The following is a 23,610-nucleotide window of genomic DNA, read 5'->3' as shown; positions in this document are numbered from 1 at the left end:
TGTTGTAGTTTCTTTTGGTAATCTTCAGTGGGATTGGACGGTAGTGGCTTGTAGAATGTGGTGTTGGAAAGTTGTCTGGCAGCCTCCTGTTCGAAATCCAACCTATTCATGATGACTATGGCACCTCCTTTGTCTGCCTCTGATTATAATGTCAGAGTTGTTATTGAGGCTGTAGATGGCGTTGCGTTCTGCATGGCTGAGGTTATTGGGCAAGCAACGTTGCTTGTCTATAATCTCAGCTTGTGCACATCAGCAGAAACACTCTATGTAAAAGTCTAGTCTGTTGTTTCGACCATCAGGAGGAGTCCATGCAGAATTCTTCTTCTTGTAGCGTTGGCAGGAAGGTATCTGTGGGTTAGTGTATTGTTCAGTTGTGTGGTGGAAATATTCCTTGAGTTGGAACCCTACTTTCACCATCTCCAGGTCACCGGAGAACTGTATCATGTGTGTGGGGGTGGTGGGGCAGAAAGAGAGTCCCCAAGATAAGATGGACTCATCTGCTGGGTTAAGTGTATAGCTGGATAGATTTACAAAATTGTTGGATGAGTTAAGGGTATCACAGTTGTGGTCCCTTGTGGCATGTAGGAGCTTTGATAGTTTAGAGTCCGTTTTCCTCTGTAGAGAAGCAAAGTGAGTGTTATAAACAGCCCGTCTTGTTTTTGTAAAGATCAACCACGTGGAAGTTTCTGTGGAAGTTTGGCTTTTCATGAGTTTATCCAACATTGAGAGTTCTTTCTTGATCTTCTCCTGTTTGCTGTACAGAATGCTGATCAGGTGGTTCCATAGTTTTTTTGAGTGTGTGACACAATCTCTCACCATAGTCTGTATAATATGTCAATCATAAGGGATTTTTCACTTTCAGTCTATTTGGTATGATGTAGAAAGGCATCACCTTCTGAGTGTTCTCCCGCTGCTTCTCTGGAACAGTAAGAGGGGAAGTTTGCGGTTCTTGCAGGTGGCGAAAATGTCCCAATGTGGGGTGCCCCACTCGTGGAAGAGGCATTGGAGTATGGTGTTGTTCAATTGCTATTCATAGTTCATATAGAGTGCCCTGCTGAGTGAGTCTGCCAGGGAAGAACGTGGCTTACATCGTGACCTGTTGTTTGATGCAGCAGTTCCACAGGTGGATACATGTTGAACAAAGGGAGGGAGACCTGGCAGCTCCGTTTGTTGACGTAAACCACTGCTGCAATGTTGTCAGAGTAAGTGGATGTGCTTGGTTCTGATAAGGGGGAGGAATCTCTGGCAGGCAAGGCAGGCTGCCCTCAATTCTAGGATGCTGATGTGCATCCTGACCTCTTGAGGTGTCCACACACCTTGTGCTGTGTGACAGTCCAGATGAGCTCCCCAATCTGCAAGGGAAGCATCTGTTTTTATAGCAGCTCATGGAGTGGGAGGGATGAAGGGGTCACCCATCTTGACCTTAGAAGGGTCGATCCACTAGGTAAAGGATGTCAATACCTGCCATAGGATCTGGTCTTTGTTGTTTAGCCTATCTGTGTTTGGTCAGTAGACTGAGAGAAGCCAGAGTTGCAAGCAACACATGTGGAGGTGAGTGTGCGGTGTCATCGAGGTACACGCTGCCATGTGGCCAAGAAGGGAGAGAGTGAGTGGTGGACAGTGGTCCAGGGCTTGTGGTGCAGGTCCACAATTAGGGTTGTGAAGGTGGCAAAGCAGTCCATCAGAAGGAAGGCTCGTACAGCAACAGAAGGCAATGGTCTGCACAGGTAGGAGGACCAATTTTTTCCCATTGATACAAATGCAAAGAGAATCAAAGAGAGCACAGAGAATGTGGGTGGCAAAGAGGAGGGTTTGGCAGGAGCACTCGACAAGCAGCCAGTTGTCCAGGCAAGGGAAGACAGAATAGCCTAGACGACGCATGTGTGTGGCTACAACGAACCCCATCTCGGGGCCAGAGTCAACAGTACCACGCCTTGAGGGTCCGGGCTCAAGTGGCCCGGCACGGGTCTCACTCTGCCCACTTCCTTTCCCGACGATCTTGATGTCTGTGAACGCCCTCTATCTGACCTCTTCTTATGCGGCACCAGGGAATGGGAACAGTGCCGCTGAGTCCCCCATGCCGTGGTCTTCGGTGCCAGGGAAGTGTGTCAGTGCTGCAGCTCCTTAGCAGAGTCCTTCAACTGCAGCCCTTCCCTTACCAACACCGGAGCACTCCGCACTAAGGCCGACTTGCCAGCTTGCTCCCCAGAAGTGTCCACAGGGCGAAGAGCTTCCTCCATTATTCAAAATTTGAGCCTTTGGCTTCTCTTTTTCTGGGTCCTTGGACAGAAACTTTGACAGAACTTGCACTTGTCCCGCAAGTGCAACTCTCCCAAACACTTCAGGCAGGAGGAGTGGGGTCATCTCTGGGCATAGGCTTCTTGCAGAACCTGCACGACTTGAAGCCAGGCATGCCCCAACCCTGGTATGGGGTGGGCAGAACTAAACTACCCACTAATTGGGAACGCTATCCTAACTACACTAAAATTTAACTACTTAACTATTTACAGATAATTAATGAGAAGCGATAAGAAGGGGGAATAATTTGTTAAGCAAGAGAAACTGGTTGTTCCAGCGACCGTCACGGGCGGTAAGAAGGAACTGAGGAGGGAATGGTCGGCAGGGCCCTATATAGAGCGCTATGGAGGTGCAACTCCAGAGGGCTCCACAGCCGACCCTATGGGTACTCTGGGGGAAAACTTTCCAGAGGACTACGCATGTGGCGCACACACACCTAGTTTGGAATCAACATGAGCAAGCACTCAAAGAACTAGTATTTTTCAGCAAGACACATCTACCTGCCATACCTTGATTATTTGTTTTATAGCACCCCAAAGCGTGCTAGGCTCCTTGAGTCCTTAAAGAATGAGATCCCTGGCTCAGGGATGAGTTATGCCTTAAGAGGTATGCAGACCTAATACCAATGGAAAGCAGGGGGGTATAGTCTTTAAACATTTATTATGGTCCAGCCATCATCACCTCTCTTCACCTCCCATCTATAATTAAAATTATACTTGGTTATGCCCCAAAAACCTCTTGAACCCAGCTGGCTTCTAGGCCTCCCTACAAGAAAGGGGAGGGGGAGAAGCTGTTCTTTTACCTCCAGTGGTCATAGCAAAACACTAATCTACTGTTTACAGCAACTGACACATGGTGCCCAACATTCCTATGAACATACTGACCATAAACATTACAATGGTTTTCAGATGAACAAGACAGAGAAACAGGAAGACCAGATCTAAGTCAGATATAGTGACTTAATTTCAAAAGAACATTACATGACAATAGTCTGCAGACTAAAGATCCTTCTCCATAACAAGAGTGTGTGCCAAATTCTGACACAAGAATTTCTGGCTCATCTTCTAGAGCAGTTTCTCTCAGTTTTTTGGATACGAGGGACCAGCTTGCTACCTTCCAAAACTGTGTAAGGGAGATCTCAGGGAGCAGCGCCAGCTCACGGACTGGTCGTTGATAAAAAGTGTTCTAGAGTACACCATGGAAGCCAGGGTGGATAAAAATTCATGTCTTCAAAAAATAGAGCTTTTACTTGAATCAGATTTTATTTTTAGTTTAATTAAATTTTTAAAATAATTCTATTACTGTCAACTATGCTAAAGCCTAAACTTACTATAAGCTATTAAAATAATTTTTTAAAATATATGCTGCATCAATATTTTGAATGAGTTAAAAAGGGTGCTGCTTTTTTAATTATGTCAGAATCAGGAGGAACACCATGTTTAGCTTTTGAACTCCATCTTTAAAAATAAGTCAAAGTAATGTACCGCATTTAGTATATTATTTTCAGTCTTTACAGTGAATAAAAACCAAAGGGGGAAGATGAGATCTAATTCTAAAAACATGAAGGATGGGGGGGCCAGATTTTCAAAAGCACTCATATAACTAAAAATACAGATACACACCCAATCGGATTTCAAAAGTGTCTAAACAGTTTAGGCACCTAAGCTTTTAGGTTTAGGCACTTTTGAAAATCACACTAAATGGGCATCTTAGGCATCTGAATTCCATCCATGTGCAGCTTGACACAAATCCAGAGTAAAAACTCCATCTAGTATGTCATTCACAATTTTCTATCATAAAAAAAAAACCAGGGTTACTTACCAGTAACTGTTGTTCTTTGAGATGTTTTGCTCATATCCATTCCAATACAGGTGAGTGCACACCAGCGTGCACGGTTCCCGGAACTTTTTTCCCCTTAGCAGTACCCGTAGGGCTGGCTCTGGTACCCCCTGGAGTGCCGCACTCATGCCGTGGCACATGAGGCACTTGCAGCCCCACGCCCCCTCAGGCCCTTTTTTCTGCAAACTCCGGCAGTGGGGACGGAGGGTGGGTGTGGAATGGATATGAGCAACACATCTCGAAGAACAACAGTTACTGGTAAGTAACCTTGTTTTCTCCTTCAAGTGATTGCTCATATCCATTCCAATATAGGTGATTAATAAGCAATACACTGGAGGTGGGTAGGAGTTACTGGTGAGCTGCCCTCAGCATGGCTCTGCCAAATCCAACGTCCCCTCTTGCCTGCTGCACAATGGCGTAGTGGGAAATGAAGGTATGCACCGACAACCAGGTGGCGGCTCTGCAGATGTTCTGCAAGGGCATTCTCTCCAGGAAGGCCGCAGAGGAGGCCTAAGTTCTGGTTGAGTGAGCTGTGATGATACCCGGGAGGGGTACATTCGCCTGCTCATAGCAGCACTTGATGCAGGATGTGATCCACGCGGAGATGTGCTGGGCAGACACAGGTGATCCTTTCATCCGGTCCGCCACTGCGACAAAGAGCTGCGTCGATTTCCGGAGCGGCTTCGTCCTAGATGTAGTACGCCAGGGCTTGTCTCACGTCCGACGAATGCCATCTCCGTTCCTCTTCCAAACCATGCGGTTTGGGAAAACACAGAGAGAGATTTATCTTGGTTACAATTAAATTGGGAAACCACTGTGGGCAGGAAGGCTGGGTGCGGCCTCAACTGCACCTTATCCTTATAGAATAAGGGGGCTCCGAGGTCAAGGACCTAATCTCGGCGACCCTCCTACCTGAGGTAATGGCCACCTGGAGGGCTACCTTCCATGAAAGCATGAGCAGAGGGCATGAAGTCACGGGATCCAAAAGGGGCCCCGTGAGTCTAGAGAGGACCAGGTTGAGATACCAGAGAGGCACTGGGTCATGGACCTGCGGATAAAGCCTCTCCACCCCCTTGAGGAACCTGACCAACATGGGATGGGAGAACAGGGATCTCCCCTCTAGCGGCTGATGGAAGTCCGAAATGGCCGCCAGGTGAACCTTCAGCAAGGCCAGTGCCAGACCCTGGAGCTTTAGCTGGAGCAGGTACTCCAGGATCGCCTGCCAAGGCGAAAGGCTGGGTGGAATGCCCTGGGACTCCGCCTAACAGGTAAACCATTTCCACTTAGCCCGATACACGACCTGTGTAGAAGGTTTCCTGCTGCCCAGCAGGACTTGCTGGACCTGCCCCGAGCAGGCTCTCTCTCCCTCCGTCAGCCCGAGAGCCTCCAGGCTGTGAGCTGCAGGGAGTCCAGGTCCGGTTGCAACCGACGACCGTGGTCCTGGGAGAGACGGTCGTGCCGCCTCGGGCCGGAGCAGTGAATATGACCTCCGCCCTGTCCCTGTTTATTTCCAGTAGGACCTTGGGCAGGGGTGGAATGGGCGGGAACACGTACCTGGGGTCTCCGTCCAGTCACTGAGGAACGCGTCTGAAATGGACCCAGTCTCACGATCCTGGCGCAAGCCGAACCTTGGCACTGTGAGTTCCAAGCCGACGCGAATAGATCCAGTTGGGGAACAACCCCACCGTTGGAAGATCGTAGTCACTACCTCTGGGTGCAGTGACCAGTCGTGGCGGGGTAGAAATGTCCTGCTGAGGCAATCCGCCTCATCATTCCTCACCCCCAGGGGGGTGCGAGGCAGTCAAGTGGAAGTCAGATCTCACGGCAAAGCCCCACAGGTGGGTAGCTCCCTCACAGAAAGCCGAGGAGCCCTCCCTGCCTGTTTATATAAACATAGCTGTAGTGTTGCCTGTCAGCACCTGCACCACTCTGCCTGCCAGGAATTGGAGGAACAGCCCTCAGCTCCTTCACGTTGATGTGCAGGCGCCTGTCCTTCCCCGACCAGAGCCCCGAGTGCTCAGGTTGGCCCCGATGTGGGCTCCACATCCGAGGTGTCAGAGATTAAGGTGAACGATGGGACCAGTTCCCTGAATGGAACACACTTTCACACTGTGCTGGGGGATCTCCACCAGTCTAGGGCGGGCAGGGAACTGTGACCACCCAATTCCGTGGGTCTCTGCTCGGCATATACCCGAGGCCAACCACGCCTGAAGCGACCTGAGACTCAGGCGAGCTAGTCTCACTATGTATGTGCAGGCTGCCATGTGGCCCAACAGCTGAAGGTTGTGCCTGGCTGTTGTTGTGAGGCATCGGTGTAGCCAGGAGATGATAGAGACCAGACCTCGAACATGGCTGAGATAGAAAGGCTGTGGCCTGGGAAGCGTCCAGGGTGGCCCAATGAATTTATGCGTTGCACCAGGGTTAGAATGGACTTCTGCTTGTTTATGAGCAGTCACAGACTGCTGCACATGGGGCAAGTGAGGATCATGCTCTCCTGCACTTGGAACTCGGATCTGCCCCTGATCAGCCGATCGACCATGTAAGGGAAGATTTGCACACCCTTTTGCCTCAAGTGGGCCCCCGCTACCGCCATGCATTTGGTGAACACTCTTGGAAGATGGCCAAAGGGCAGGGTTGTAAATTGGTACTGGGCGCCAGCCACCGTGAAGCAGAAGAAGCGCCTGTGGCTGGGGAGGATGGACACATGAAAGTATGCATCCTTGAGATTGAGGGCAGCATACCAATCTCTTGGATCCAGGAAGTATGGGTTGCAGACCCCTCTCTGCTTTTTTAAATGACTTGTCTGCAGTCACCCAGCAGAAAATCGGGACTTTTAGAACTCAGGTGTCCTGGGTCAGAGTCCAGTGCTCTATTCACTAGGTCACACTGCCTCCCCTTGGGGACACCCATTCAGGATAGAAGGGCTTTAACCTGTTCAGGACAGGACTGGTCGGGTCCAGGAGAGCAGTAGGTGCACCACCCTCGGGTGCACTATCAAAACTATCTCCTATAATTGCCCGACCCTCTGGGGGCTCCTGCTGGGGGGGTGAGGACAAGCCGGGGTTGGCTAATTCTGTCTCCTAAACCTCCTATTTCTGTAGGGTTGAAAGGGCCTAGGCATAGGCCTTGTTGCCCCTGCGCCTGGGGCCACGACTGTCGCCTGGAAGCCTGGGGTGTGTACAGGCCCAGGGAGCGAAGTGTGGCCCTGGAGTCCTTTAGACCGTGCAGCCTCACATCAGTCCGATCGGAGAAGAGGGCCGACCCATCACAGGGGAGGTCCTGAAGTGATTACTGCCCATCCTGGGACAGGCCTGAGGATTGCAGCCACGAGCACCTCCTGATGGAAATGGCGGATGCTATGGCCTTACCCGCCTAGTCAGCAGTGTCTCTGGACATTTGGAGCGCTGCCTTAGCCTCTGTGATTCCTTCATCAGGTGAAGTCGGCGGCCTGGTCCTGGGGCAGGGCCTCAGCAAACCGCCTTAGGGAATCCCACAAGTTAAGATTCTCTCTCCCTGGGAGGGCCTGATGGTTGGCAGTCCTGACTGTGCAGTAATAAAAAAAAAAAAAAAAAAAAAAAAAAAAAAAAAAAATTTTTTTTTTTTTAAACACAATTCCACAAAGTTATGTTGTGTTTGTTCTTGGGAATAGCATCAGGGTGGCCATGCCCGTTCCGCTGGTTGGCTGTGCCCACCCCTGGATTCCAGGAGCCGGGTGAGTGAATAGATACTGGAACCCTTCGGCCGGACATGATACTCTTTCTGGGGCACCCTTGACGTAGGGGTGACCAGGGAAGGGGTTTGCCACAGGGCCTTAACAATTTGAGGACCCTATCGTGGGCTGGTAGGGCCGCTCTCGCTGGGGCAGTTGCCACCAGCACACTGGAGAGGGTAACAACGGCCTCCAATAGCTCCTTGGCCTCCGGCCCCAAGCTAGAGGCCACCCTCTTGAGCAGCTCCTGGTGCACCCAAAAACCCTCCAGAGGCGCCATGGGAGTCCAACTCCTCATCCAAGGAGCGGTGACTGTGGGCTTTCTGCTCTGCGGGGGCACAGACTGCACCCCTGATGACAGGGTGGATTGGGGGCCCTGGTCCCATCTGGGTGCCCCATGGGGCCCAATAAGGCCATTGACCCCGGGGCCAAACCTGGGTTGACTGCCACCTGCTTTGATGCCTTGTGGGGGTGTCGGCTATCCCGACAACTGTTCCCCCTGCAGACCGAACCACAAGACAGGCGGTGCCGTGGCCGTCCTTGGTCCCGGGTGGCATACCGCACCGGGGACTGACTTCTCGCTGCCTCCGACACGAAGGATGACGAGGACTGCCTCTGTCGCTGCGGGCGGTTTCCCTGGACAGAGGCACACTGCGAAGAGCTCTCTGTACCAGAGCCTCGGTACCGAGGATGTAAGCGGCACCGCTTACCCCTCACTGATGGAGACTGGTGCTGCTCCGCGGTCCACAGTGCCGAGCCTGACTCCGGCGACCGGGTTTCGCGTTGGGGCCTGCGCGGTGCGGCAATCGGGGTTCCGCACCACCTCGGTGCGGTGAACCCCTCGGTGCCAAGGCCTCAGACGATGACTGGGATTCTGCGCTGGCTTGGGGAGGGCAAACTCCTCGGTGCCGCAGATCTGGAGCAGGAGCCCGAGTGCCACCTGGCAGACCTCGACCAGTGCCACCTCCTAGCATGTGCCGCCCCCAGTGCTGGGGAGCAATGTCGGCACCGAGAGGGAGACTCTACATCCGGTGTCAAAGCAGGTCAGCTCACCGACACCGACCTGGAGCGACTGCTGGGGGAGCGTCCTCGCTCTACCCCCGGTGGCTGTCTGGCGGGAGATCTTCCTCCCCATACCAGGGATCTCCACCGCCCTTTGGGGGGAACCCACATAGGCTTGCCCCGGGACCCCGGCCCCTTCTCCCTCGGCCAGGGAGGCGGGGGGGAGGGCGCAGCAGAGGTGGCGTAGGTAGGCCAACAAGGCTTTTGCCGCCTGAAAACCTCCACGTTGGCAGGGCACTCTCCCACTCCGAGTCGGGGGTGGCTCCCTGCTCAGAGATGCAGACCTGGAGAGGACTCGAGGGGCCGTGGCCAGTGCATCTCTGTACTCGACCCTGCCCGTACCCACGGTGCAGGGGAGTGTCCGCGCTCCATGCCCTCTCCTCGTCTTCGGCACCGGGGATGCTGCTCCGTGCTGCCGACGGTGCGCTCTGCACCGAGGTGACGCACGGTGCCGAGGGGGAGCAGGACGGCCCGGACACGGAGCGGAGCGCTGCGCTAAGAGCAAGGCTTTAAACCTGATCTCTCCGTCCCTCTGGGCTCCCTGTTTGAAAGCCTTGCATTTCTTACTCTTGTCGTCCTGTTTGCTCTCCCCCAGGCACTTAAGGTACCGAGCAGGGGGGTGGGGGTGGGGTTAAAACCAGGCAGCCAGACTTCTCATTAAACTATACTACTTAACTACTTAAAACTAACTAGGGTACATCGACTAACAAAGAGTTCAAAGAACGGGAATGGCACTTGCAGAGAGCAAAGCTAGTTCCATGTGAACATCATGGGCGGAAAGAAGAGACTGAGGGGGCGTGGTGCCAGCAGTGCCTCATCCAGGGGGCACCAGAGCCAGCCCTACGGATGCTGCTAAGGGGAAAAAAGTTCCGGGAACCGTGCATGCTGGTGTGCACTCACCTATATTGGAATGGATATGAGCAATCACTCGAAGGAGAAGTAAAATTTAAGAATCAGAATAAATGTGTGCTAAGCTCAATAAACGTGTATAGATAGTAAATCCCCGTGATCAGCAAAAAATACCAAATTTAGTTTAAAGTCTATATTTGGTTGCAAATCAACATGTTTTAACAGTCGTAACAATCAGTGAGGACAAACTTTTATTGAGGAAAATAAGAAGTACGAACGTAAAAAGATGAAAATTAATTATTTATATCACAATTAAGCAATTTAGATCGATCGATCATGATGGAAGCTGTAATTTGCAAGGCTAAAATTAATGGAGAGCAGATTTAAGGAGGCAAACACAGGGAGTCTTTAAGGAGATTTAAGGAGGCAAACACAGGGAGTCTGTTGAGAGACCAAGGCTCTAAGAGTATGTCTACACAGTAATGTAAGCCTAAGTTTAGTGGGACTTGAGTCAGCTGACCCTGTCAGTATCAGGGAACTCTAGACTTGAATGTCTACAGTGCATTTTAACACTAGGTTAAGGGTTTTCTGATTTGTGCTCAAACCTAAGGCTCTGGCGTCCACACTGTAGTGCATAGACCCAAGTCAAAGTAACCCTATCCCAGACAGCCTAGCGACCTCCCCACCCAGTGTCAACATTCTAGCCCTACAAATGTATTGCATTGTGGGAAAACTCTATTGCCCACCATTTCCTAACTGTGACAATGCTATTGATTGGACTCAGGTGCCCATAAGGAGCACAAGTACATAAATTGCATAATTAGCTCCTTCGGTGGCTGTCCCAGTAGAATGCTGGTAGTGTGAAAAGGCTTTATACAGAACTACCCTCTAAACTGAGAATTGGGCTCTCCACCTCTAGATGGAGTCATATGGGCAGGAAAATGCTCATGTTCACCTGTTCTGAAGATAATTAGGACATCCGTCTCTAGGGCTGTCAAACTATTAAAATGAAACTTTGCCATTCTTAATTTTTAAAATAGGTTCTTCAATGAAGGTGTTTCTCTTTGAAGTTTATGTCCAAACACAGGTTTCGGAGGAACACAAGCATACACCACTCCCATCCTGGCTGCTGCCGCCGGCTGTGGAGTGGTCAAGTGCATCCGTAGGTCCTAGGGTGCAGTATGATCCTGTACCCCACAGGGATACCTTATCCCTGCTCCTGCCACACCTCAGGAGACAGGGAAAAAAGATCCCTGGGAGGCTGTGGGTAAGTTTTGGGGCTGGCTCCCACTAGCCATCCTCACAGTGCACACTGTTTGGGCATTCCTGCATATGCAGTCCAGGGAGGGCAGGGGGTCCAGAGAATGAAGCGGGGACCAAGCAGCTGCCCTGCAAGGAGGTGGGAGAGGCCAGTGTGTTGAGGGGGTCATCCCTACTCTGGCCGTGCTGAGCCAGGAGCTCCGTTGCTCCCCCTCTATTCACTGCAGCCGCTTGGTCCCGCTCTGCTCTCTGCCCCCTGCTACCTTCGGGGCTATATGTACAGGGACATCCAGGCAGTGTGCACAAAAATCTGGCTGTGCTCTTGTGACCAGGAAATAGCTCTCTTTGCAAAAAGCATCTTCTGATTAGTCTCCACTGAAAACCCCACAGGCTCTCTGATAGGTTGCGTGCATACTGGGGTTCAGCAGACAATGGGTTAATGCTGATCTGAACTGCTGCCCTTTGCAAAATGAAGTTTGGCTTTTGTTTGCAATATAAAGTGCAACCAACTGCACCACAGATTGTTTGTTAGTCCTCTCTATGCCAAGTTGCCCCAAGGAACTCAGATACATCCAGAGGTCTTCCAGGCTCCGAGTCAAGTGGAAGCTGTGTGCACACAGCAAAGCAATAGGGCTTGGACCCTAGGTCCCAGTTTAACACAGGCTCAGGCCCTCCAGCCCTGCAGGGGCCTGGCACCCTAAATTTGAGCCCTAGATTAACACAATTGTTGTGTGGATGCAATGGGTGGTTAGGCTTGAGCCCAGGCTCACATTGCTCTATAGACATACCCTAAAACATCATTCCCAAAGGAAGTCAAGTTATAGTCCTATCACCACCACCTTCAGGCCATGCTATAAGATATGCTTGTTCACCTTGACATTCCCGAAAGAAAATCTGACTTTGTGCTCAAAAGCAGCAGCATATTTTAAGAGTAGGCTAAGGAACTGCTCTCACTGTTTATATAATCCATAACCTGTGTGCATCATTTACAGTAAGGGGTAGTTAAAATATTTATCTGTATGCAGTTCTAAACTGTTAACTATACAATTAACATTTGTAAAAGGTTGCTTATTAGTTTGCTGATGTATAATTGCATAAATATTCTGAGGATTCCACTCAGGTACATACAAGTCCATAATTAGTTAATGTGCTTTCCATTAGTTGTTTGAGCATACAGTCTCTACAAGTTACTTAAATATGAATAAAAAGACATATAAACACCCCTGCCCTTCCTCCCCACACCCACCGACTCATGCTTCAGCACAGTAGAAACCTGCAGACTGAGTTTCAAGCAATGAAGGAAATAGATTTATGTAATTTAAAATTACTAAATATCCATTCATTCACACACTCCGTATATTAATTTATGTAGTCAGATAAGGTCCACCCCTTATGAGCATACAGTTGTCTCATGTCTACAAATCTGGAAGAATATTTCCAGAGTGTCAAATATTTTAATAGCATAACTCACCTGGTCTGTGTATACATCAGGTGGTACCATCTTATTAAAGAAATCAGAACATACTGCTCCTGCTTGAAGGTAATAATGAAGGGCTGCTGAATATTGATTTGTTGCTATACGGAGGGAAAAAGTTAGATTAATCTCAGAAATCAAAATGTAAAGATTTGTAACAGTGTGAATAATTCTATAAACTACTTAATACATACATAGACAAAATGGTGACAAATTTTAAAGTTCACTACAGTTTAATTCTACTTGAAATATTACTCATCACTCAGGTATAAATGAATACATGTACACGAAGGTTGTAACATTGTAACCACTATGTGATAAGACATTCTGTTATGAGGATGTGAAACACTTAAGATTAATCAGCAAAGCTCATTAGCAAATGTAAAGCTAAGGGTTTCAAGCAAGTTTCTCTTCTTCATTATTTTTCATATTTTAAAAAGTTTTCACTCTGATGAGGTGGGGAGGGCAGGCGGGGCTTTTTTAACTAAAAGTTTAATTTGTATTACTATGTTGGCCTGTGGGGTTAATTTACTTGCCCCACAGCTAACTCACCTGAATTAATTCTCTGCCACACACAAGGCTTCCAAGAAGCACAATTTGTGATAGCAGAGCACCAGCACACTGCCACAGCTGTACTGAAGACTATCAGCAGGTGCTGCTACAGATTTGAAATTCAAACATTTTGCTCTTTACCAAAGACCACATCCAAGAACAGCGGAGTACAATCAGTCAGAACTATTATGGAAGCCTGAAAAGGCTTCACAGAAGGTTAGTGGTCTCTGGAGTGGATTTACAGGGTCCAGGATAGAAAGAACAGAGTCAAATGGCCGCTCAGGTATGCAGGAACAGGAATAAGCAAATGGGGCTAGAAATCAAATTGTAGATTTTGAATTCTGGACACTTATCCATTTTAGAGAATGCTGACATTCTCAGTAACTGTCTAAGCACCTGAAGTGCTTGTTCACACATTGTTGTGCTCCTAATATTGCATAGTTCCTAATACACCAGTTGTAAGAAAATCTTGTAGATGTCCCCCTGTTCTAATTCTCTTTAAACTATTGGAGTGCTAATGTGGACAAAAATGGCATATATTATCACTTTGAACTAATATATTTGATTCTCCCACTGCAGTCCCACAATACTCCTATCTACTGCTTTCACAGCTTAGAACAGTGTGGCTCCACCATCACTCAAGGTCAGAAGGGACCATTATGATCATCTAGTCCAGTGGTTCCCAACCTTTTTGGCTCCAGGGCCACAAATACAATTTTTAAAACCCTGAAGAGCCACCAGTCTCTGCTAGCAGCCCCCCTACCCTCCCACTGCAGCCAGAGGGAAAAAGTTCAGCAAGGAGGATCTCCTGTCCCCTGGCTACAACAGAGAAACAGTGCTCCCCTCTCCCTGGCTCCAGCAGGGACCCATGCAGAGAGCTTTGACATTCTCTCCGCTGCAGCCAAGGGGAGGGGGATGCTGATCTCCCATCCCCTTGGCTGCAACAAGGATCCTGCACCAGCAATGTGCTCTGCCTGGGTATTTAGGAAGTGGCTCCTTTCTGCAGCCAGTGGGAGGGGAGCCGCGGGCAACTTTTGGGCCACAGGTTGGGAACCACTGATCTAATCTGACCTCCTGCACAATGCAGGCCACAGAACTTCATCCACCCACCCACCCACTCCTGAATGGTTCTGTGCTGGCACTCAACTATTTTATGGCTCTGACTGGTACTATTATTAACACTACCATTCTCTGTTCTCAGCAGACCCAATAGCTCCTTCCCCTACCTTTAGAGAAAGGTCACATGCTGCTATATTGAATTGATGAGCCAAAGAAGCAATGAAGAGGCACTTTCCTCTGCACACAAGCCCCTCCTGATACACTCAGATTTGCCTGTCAGTTCCACAAGAGACTGTTCTTTTCTCAAAACAATTTTGATGAAAAACTGCAAATGGAAACTCCCAGAATTTTCTAGGACCCACGTGCACAAGGATGGTATCTGACCCACAAACCACACAGAGAACATTTCATTCACCTTCAGAATACAGCAGCCATTTATAATAGCCCTAGAGCTTAGGGGAAGAAACACTGTATCCAAATGAATCAAACAGGAAACGTATAACCTCCCCCTGAACTACCACCACAGAACTCTGAATTGCTTTATAGCCCAAATCTTCTGTTCAGCACCCAGTGAGGAGCTAGGATAAGAACTGAGCAGATGGGGGATGAGGGGAGAAAGGTGGTAAGGTAAGGTACCTTTTCTCCAAACCTATGGACCTCTACATAGAAGCTACTTCACACCAATGGCTGAAATAGGAGGTCATGCCGCTAAAGCAGCCTCCACTCACAGTAAGGAAGCACCCAAGATCTATAAAGCAGCAGATCCTCCCATACCTTGGCCTACCCATCCCAATAAGACCCCATGAAGATGATGACCACACTGCCTAGGGGTAGGCACTCCCTGTACAGCCTGAATCCTGCACTCCACTCCCATGCAGCAGAATGACACAATTTCACTATCTGGGGAACCTTTGAACCTGTGAAGGGAGTGGGGAGGGAGCAGGATGTGTCATGTCTTGCCCATCCTCACCCTTACAATGAATTTGGGGAATAATGTCTATGCTGCTCAACTAGTTTTCCATCACTATTTGACTGGCCAACATGAACAGGGCTAAGAATGTTTTAAAAAATTCCAACTTAGGTAGGGAGTTACAACTCGGAGCCCTACTCTAGCAAGGGCCTCAGAATAACTACATTTCACTATTTTCTTGGATCATTGAATACAAATATTCACCTGATTCTACAGATTGGTATAGAAATTAGAATATTAGCTTCTTAAATTTTTCCTTTAACACTGAAGATTTGAAGTCACAGTTACTTATTTCAGTTTTTAAAATAAAGGAAAAAGAACCCAAAGTTCCCACCTGCAGGGTGATTCACATGACCATATGGAATCTCACTGACTTTACTAAAACACTGTATGTGCTTAAAGGTCTGTCCTCACCAATCTATTTACATATTTAGATCCAAAGACACTGCCATTTTTAAAAGCTCTGAACCGTTTTAGCATCTTCTGATAAATGATTAGTATAAGATATAACTTAGTTCTTGACCTTATGCAAAAGATACATCAGGGTAAGTAACTCTGAAGACAGAGAACAGTGCACACCAACACACACAAATGCCTAACAGATGTTGGTTTCACTTACCAAAATAAATATCTGCCTGGATAATTAACCAGAAGTGGTTGTTTGAGTTTATAGTCAGCGCATAACTGACCAGCTCTTTTACGGTAACAGCTACAGCTTCAAAATCCACTGACTGAAGGCTAAAGAAAGAGATAATTATGTAATGTTAATCACTATATTTAAACAAACAAGCTGATTTCAGATCTAGTTTAAGAATGAAGCCATTTTGCTAAAAAACAAAAATTAACACCACCCCTAATAAAAGATTTATCACCATTAAGATTAGTAAAAACAACGAGAGTTCTGTAGCATTTTAAAGACTAACAAATTTAATTTCTGCAGGTATAAGCTTTCGTGGCCTGTAACCCACTTCGTCAGATGTCAGTGGGTTACAGCCCACGAAAGCTTATGCCTGCAGATATTACATTTTGTTAGTCTTTAAAGTGCTACAGAACTCTCGTTGTTTTTGCTGTATACAGGATTTGCATAACACAACAACTCAGACAGCAACCTCCAGTGGCAGAAAGCGTGCAGGTGTGCAGTACTGATTGGGAAATGAGCAATACCAGGGATATAGCACAACCCTTGAGCAGTTTCTCCTGGTGGAATTTGTATAGATTCTCCATATTTAAAAAAAAACCAAAAACTAAAACTAAAAGTCTTCTACTTTGCTGCTGTATTTTGGTAACACTGGAAAAAGTCTTCTGGTTTGGCCATCTAACAACCCTGCAGTACTCATTAAATTGTTAAGAAAACAAGTTCTGATATGTGCAGTTATAAAATATGGCAATATGGGTAGGAGCAAAATTGCATGATTTTCCTAACATATATCTTTGGTGCACACTTGGGTGAGGGTTAGTCCCCTAGTCAAAAGTGTACATTTAAAGAGTTATCTTTGAAATTAGTCAGTTCTCTGCCTCAGGACTTTTCAGCTATCTCCCAAAAAATGTTTTCCCCTTTAGAGGAGAATCTTCTTTAAAATTTCCCAAATGAACAAACCTGTCCGTACTATCTGGAGACATACCTTGTATCACTGCACCACACCTATCCACATCTGACATTTTTCACCTGTCACTGCAGAACAGTCCCAAGCAAAATTCATCAGCCTCCAACAAGACCTGATTTGCTGCAGGTTTAGGAATGAGCTTGGATAGGTCAGTTTGCTAATTGTTCTGAGACTGTGTGCACAATCAACTTTTCTTAAAGATTCTCATCACTGCTCCAGTGGCAGAAATGGTGGGACCACTAGTACAGACTAGCCACAAGACTGTTAATCATTCTATAGCCATTGTGTGCTTAGTCACTGTTAAAACTGTAAGTTCCTTAGAAACAGGGGCTGTTGTGTGTGTGGGTGTGTAGTGTGTCCAGCACAATGTGGCCCTGATCCCTAACCGGGGCCTTTTAGGTGCTATCAGAATACAAACAACATTAATAAATATCTAACCTTGCTCACAGCAGGTCTACGTGACATGGTGACTGCCTGTATAAGTGCTCCCATCAATGCTACCACTGATGGATCTACACTGGGAAACTAATGTGGGGGGCAAAAAAGATAGGCTTTTTTATTTCATCCAACAAGAGGTGCGTTTTCACCACAGGATTTGGGAGGGAAAGGAGGGTGGACGACTTAGTTATTTCTGCTGTAAAAGCACACATTTTTTTTGCAGCGAAAATATAGCCCTAGTACAGATAAGGTGTATGAGGTAATAAAACAAAGCTTAAATGCATCAATTTCCATGCTTGTTATTAAGAGGTAACATTACATACAAAGCACAAACATCCTTTGCCACTGTTAATATTTTTGGAAAGATTTTGGAAAGATATTAAGATTTCATAAAAACTAATTTCCAGAGCTACTAAATAAAAAGGATAAATTAGGTAACTAATTAAAATCTCACTTGTACTTGCACCTCTATCAGGAGCATACAAATCCGTGAGCAAAGATCCATAGTCAGGCTACATCAGGTCCCTGATAGAATGAGTCAACTGTGTCTTCTAACAATAGAAAGCCTGTTAACATGATAGCTGGAACTAGATACATTATCCAAACAAATATTTACAAAATGGCATTTTATCTTAGAAGTTATCTTACTTGGGAATAGTTGATGGCCAAATTGAAATATGTTCTGCTGTAATATCATTCACAATGTCTTCCTAATAGGAGAAAGACATTAAAACAGGAGTTACAGAAGCAAATACACACTTAAAAGAAAGTTAGGATGATGATGATGACACTGTACTGACCCGAACATTATGAAGCTTAACAAACAAGGATAATATTGTAGTCAAAACCAGTGGTTCCTATGATGGAAGAAGAAAAAAAAACAAGATTACACAATAGTCCATTTTCTTTCTCCTCAACCCTCAAAGGACAGCCAACACACAGTGTTATTTTTTTCCAGAGCAGGTGTATACTTGAAGTTTAAGACAATTTTGCAAGGACTTTTGCAAAAAAGAAAACTGATTCATAATAGTTGTGTAAAGGCTTAACTACCACCCATGGACTGTAATCCAAAATAGAGTAAATTTAAAGCAGATTAGCTATTCCTGATTAGCTGCTTGTGTGGATGCTCTTATTCCAGAATAAGAGTGCCTTATTCTGAATTAGCTTAATCCAATTTCAAAATGAATTAAATTAATTCAGAGTAAGAGCATCCAACACATGGAGCTAAATCAGGTATAGCTCCCTGTGTAGACAAGCCCTAAGAGACATTCCCTTAAAAACTGCTCAGGAATATGTTAAATAAGTAATACTTATTTTAGGTCACCGTGCATATTTATTCACCCCTGGGTTATCTTCTGCCTCTAAAGTGCAATGAGTACTATAATACTCTACAAATAAATAATACATTTCTTTCTGACTTGTGCACATGTTGCTTGTGATCCAAATAGCAGCTGTCTGTCATCCCTCTTGGAAGTGTTTAGATTGGGTATGCATAAAATACAGTCCACATTGGACTTCAAGGTAGTAGGAAAGGAAAAAATTTTGAAAGGAAAAAAAAGAAAATTTCATCTGAATTTGTAATTGTAAATGACAAAATCAGCTACGTCATATTTAAGTGACAATATTGGTTTTATTTAATAAAGTTTCTATTTAATAAAGTTTATCTACCTCATTCTATGATCATAAGCTTAACGACATTTCTGATATCAGAAGCTAGTGGAATTTTAAGCAAGCTATTCAGTTAACCATTGTTTCTATGGCTACTTAGGCAAATTCTCAATTACAACATCTGCCATACAAAAATAATATTTACATAACTATCAACATTTTCAGAAGTAATGGGCAACACAATCCATGAAATATTACACCAAAGTGTCAGTAACAAAGCAATGAACTTTAAAGTCTGCAACATAAAACTTACCCGTAACTTTTTGATAAAAGAGAGTAATTCGTTCCTAAATAAGAGATACATATTACATGTGTAAGGTATCAACCACAAATGAAAATGCAGAGAAACATTTATCCATCACAAATAATATAGGGGTGATCAACCAAGCAGACTTTTGACCTGCTGGAACAGTCTTAATTCCAATTTTGCATGTATATATAGGGGACATGAAGGAGGAATGTTAGTCATTGTTCTTCATTTATTCCATTACTGATGATGGACTGTTCCATTTTAAGTGTTACAGCAAGAACAGTATTTTTAAAATTACACTTGTCCTTTGTTTTTATTTTAGCATTGTCCATTGCTTAATATATAGGGAGCATGAGAGCGCTCTAGGGATTGTATAGAAATGAAACAGACAGTGCACAGCAAGCAGGCGTGTAAATCTACAGCGCACGGTGTGCCACACTCTAACTTTGTGTGGACCTTGCTGCTGTGCATTAAAAGTTCCCTCATGTACATTGGTATACTTCTCATTGTAATGGGAGATGGTCAATGCACAATAGGGAAAAAATGGTTACATACCTGTTCTATAACTGTTGTTCTTTGAGATATGTTGCACATGTCCATTCCACCCAGAACTGGATAACTTTTTCCCATAGCAATACCCACTGGGGCAGCACATTCGCCCTCCATATGATTGTGCTGCCTGCTGAGAATTTAAAGGGAGGAGCTATTCTCACCTCTCCCTCTCAGTGCCTTCACACCGGAAGGCAATTTTTGAAGCGACTCCCATGCACATCAGAAAGAGGGCAACTCATAGAATGGACCTGAGCAACAAATCGCTAAGAACAACAGTAACAGACAGTTCCAGAGGGGTAGCCGTGTTAGTCTTTAAAGTGCCACAGAACTCTCGTTGTTTTTGCTGTATACAGACCAACAAAGTAACATAACAGGTATATTACCATTTTTTCTTCTTTGAGTGATTGCAGCACAGGTCCATTCCATTTTAGATGACTCACAAACAGTCCCAAATAGAGGTGGGTATTGAGTCTACTGAAACAAAGAGAGGAGCACCACTCTTCCAAACTTAGTATCGTCTCTAGAAACCTGGGAGATGGCATAGTGAACAGCAAATGTGTGAAGAGAGGACCAGGTGGCCACGTATCAAATGTCAACAATGGGAACATGCCCCAGGAAAGTTGTTGAAGCCATTTGAGCTCGTTAGAGTTTGTTAAAACTATATGGTAAAGGAACTTTAGCAATGTCACAGCACAAACAAATGCAGGAGCAGATCCAGCCAGATATCATCTGAGAGGTAACAGGCTTTCCCTTCATTCTATTGGCCAATGAAATAATTTGTGAGGAATGACTGAAAACTCCTTAGTTCTGTCCAACCCCAAGGCTCTGTGGACCTCCAAAGCACTACATTTCTCCTCATCTTTGTGGGAGTGAAGTTGTGGAAAGAATATACTGTCCAAGACTATTACAGAGAAGAAAGGACAGCTGTGGGCATATGAATCAGCACATCCAGCGGATGATGAGAAAAACTGCACACAGACTTCAACCATCCCTGCATGGCTCTGAAGTGAAGTCTGGCATGTTGAGTCAAATACGTGCAAGCTACCATGTGGCCTAAAAGTTTCAAGCAATTCCTTACACTTCTACAGGGATACACTTTTAACTCTGCACACATCAAAGATTGCCTGAAACTTGGCCTGAAGTAAATATACCCTCGCTGAGGTTGTCAAGAAGTGCTCCTATAAATTCAATCTTCTGTATAGGGAGAACTGACTTCTCTGTTGATTAACAGGTCTAATGCACAATAGAAGGACTGGATCTTCTCAATGCTACCCTTCCACACTTGCTGTCTGGACTGACACTGGACTAACCAATTTTCCAGATATGGGTGTATGTGAACCCCTGCCTTCCAAAGGTGTGCTGCCACCACCAGCATGCATTTTGTGAATACATGGGGTGCTGAGGACAGTGTAAAGGGGAGGACTGTGAATTAATAATAAACCCATGCTATGACAAAACTTAGAAATTTCCTGAGACTCTGGTGTATGGCCACATGGAAATATGCATCCTTTAAGTCGAGGGCAGCAAACCAGACATCAAAAGATAAGGAAGAGAGAACAGAATTTAGAGGAACCACATGAAACTTTATTTTCTCTATGTATTTGCTGAGGTTTTGCAGGTCTCAAATTGATCTTAAGCCTCCCTTGGACTCTGGAATGAGAAAATAGCAGGAATAGAAGCCACTTCCACAATGCTGAGGAGGCACTTCCTCTATAGCTCCTAACTACAACAGAGACTGTACCTCTTGGATTAGTACAATCTTGAGAGTGGTCTCTCTCAAGGGAAGCGTGAATAAAAATGAATCGCAGGGTATATCCCAGTTCTACCATGCTTAGATCACACTTGTCTGTTATAATGTAGGATCAAGCTCTTCAGAAGTGGGATATGTGGCTACCACAGGGAGGAGAGATCAAATGGCGTGTTTCACTGTCCTTGACCAAGGAGTCAAATAGACTGCTTGGAAGAGTCTGATGTTTGGAAGCAGCAGAAGGTGACCTCTTTTTCTGAGACCCGTACGGTCTCCTGGATTGATCTGGTGTCTAATCAGGTAGAAGGATATCTTTGCTGGGTTTGAGGACAGAACTGCTCTCTCTTTGGGGCTGGGACCTTTCCTATGTAAGGTACCATGAGTTCAATTTGAAATCCTGATGCTCCTGAACCAGACTGTACTGACTCCCAGTCTACTGCTGACAGTATCATACATGTGGCTGTTGAGACAGATCCTGGAGGATGGTGGTGGGGACAGCAGGAACCGCAGTCTCATCCTGCATCAACAGTGAGTCAGAACCAATAGACACAGAAGGTCTCTGGCGGCTGCACACGTCTTTAGCATGGTCAATCCCTAAAAAACAGCATGCACCACTGTGAAAGAAATCAATGCTATCGAAGGTCCAGGCAATTGAATTAAGTCTCAGTGGTACTATGGTGAACTCGATGACTCAGAATTGCCCGAATGTGGTACCAAGGAGTGACGTACTGCAGCTGTTCTACTGTTGGTACCAGACTTCCTTCTGTCAGAAGCTGATGTTAGTTCTCACACAGCACTTCTTCTGGTATTTACACGATACTGGGGACAGAGAATGGTGTCTTCTTTCTTCGACTCACTTCAACATGGGGAGCCTGCTAAATGTGACGCAACATTCTGCAAAGGAGTCGAATTAGAATCCCCCATGCTGTATGACTACGTAGGAAGTGGCAACACATTGCCATCTCCATTCAAATATGTCAATGGTGAACCTTCTTTAGCTTCTTTATTCAGGTCTTAAAGCCTCTGTAAATAGATTAATAGATTCCAAGGCCAGAAGTGACCATTGTGATCATCTAGTCTGACCTCCTGTATAACACAGGACACAGAGCTTCGCCAAAATAATCCCTAGAAGAAATCTTTTAGGAAAACATCCAATCCTAATTTAAAAATTGTGAGTGATGAAGAGTGCACAACAACCCCAGGTAAATTGTTTTAAAGGTTAATTACTCCCACTGCCATAAATTTAAAAATTATTTCCAGTCTGAATTGGTCAGCTTCCACTTCCAGCCATTGGATCATGATATACCTTCATCAGCTAGACTGAAGAGTCCACTATTAAATTCTGTTCTCCATGTAGGTACTTCAGACTGTAATCAAGTCACTCCTAAGTTTCCCTCTGTTAAGGCACTCAATCTATTTAGTTTAAGTATCACTATAATCATTCTCATGGTTCTTCTCTGAACTCTCTCCAATTTTTCAAATAGGGCACTTGTACCTAAATGTGACCCTTTACTAAACTCTTTAAGCGGTTGCACTGGGATTGTTAACTGGCATGGATTTATTACAGCCAAAATGATGTTTGAAAGCTGGGGACTTTGGCATGCTCCAGTACCAAGCTGAAGCTTAAGGGGAAAAAAAAGGATAAAGGAAGCTTAAAATGAGAAGCACTACAAACTAACTAAATTTAATTAAGATAAAGAATTTTGTACAAGAAATTACAAGAGGATCTAAAGAGAAAGGGAAGGACTAAGAAGAGCTCACACATGCGCTGACTATTGCCCAAGGGGAGTGAGAAGGAACTGAGGGAAGGTCAGGGCTGTTATACCCTCGACTGGCAGCACAAGTGTGCAGACAATACATGTGCTGCCCTGATGTATACTGCTATATGAAAAAGTTCTCCAGCTCCAGTGCACTGATGTGCAGACACCTAAAGTGGAATGGACATATACCATCACATGAAGAACTTTTAATGCATGGCAGTAGGGCCCACAAACAGTTACCGTGTGAACTACTCAAGTCTTTCATAATTCTACAGACTGAGACCAAAACAGTGAGTCAAAGACTAATATGCATATGTACACTGTAGCTGTCTCTACTGTATATGCAGTTGCTAATAATGCTGCTGGATATAGAAATTCTCATTATCACGCATTCCAAACAAGAGATGAAGCCTTTACCATCAAATTATAAATAGTGTCCATATCAAGACAGGGCTACCACCTTTTATTGATTGACCTGGAGGAATTGTAGCAGGTTCAATATCTCAGAATATGCATAGG

General features: G+C 45.8%; 1 protein-coding gene across 1 annotated transcript in view; it reads right to left on the bottom strand.

Annotated features, from left to right (window-relative positions):
* Positions 1–23,610, bottom strand: part of INTS8 (integrator complex subunit 8) — a 73,668-nt gene that overhangs the window by 5,609 nt on the left and 44,449 nt on the right. Inside the window, exons 18-22 of the mRNA XM_067536729.1 lie at positions 19,036–19,069; positions 17,915–17,971; positions 17,763–17,824; positions 15,692–15,810; positions 12,489–12,592 (exon numbers count right to left, since the gene is read on the bottom strand). Coding sequence (XP_067392830.1) covers positions 12,489–12,592; positions 15,692–15,810; positions 17,763–17,824; positions 17,915–17,971; positions 19,036–19,069 — 376 coding nt within the window. The remainder of the gene's footprint in view (positions 1–12,488; positions 12,593–15,691; positions 15,811–17,762; positions 17,825–17,914; positions 17,972–19,035; positions 19,070–23,610) is intronic.

This window comes from Emydura macquarii, unplaced genomic scaffold (assembly GCF_026122565.2).
Source record: "Emydura macquarii macquarii isolate MOO-44397 ecotype Brisbane River unplaced genomic scaffold, CSIRO-AGI_Emac_v2 contig_383, whole genome shotgun sequence".
NCBI lineage: Eukaryota > Metazoa > Chordata > Testudines > Chelidae > Emydura > Emydura macquarii.
This window is presented reverse-complemented; position numbering and strand designations above follow the sequence as displayed.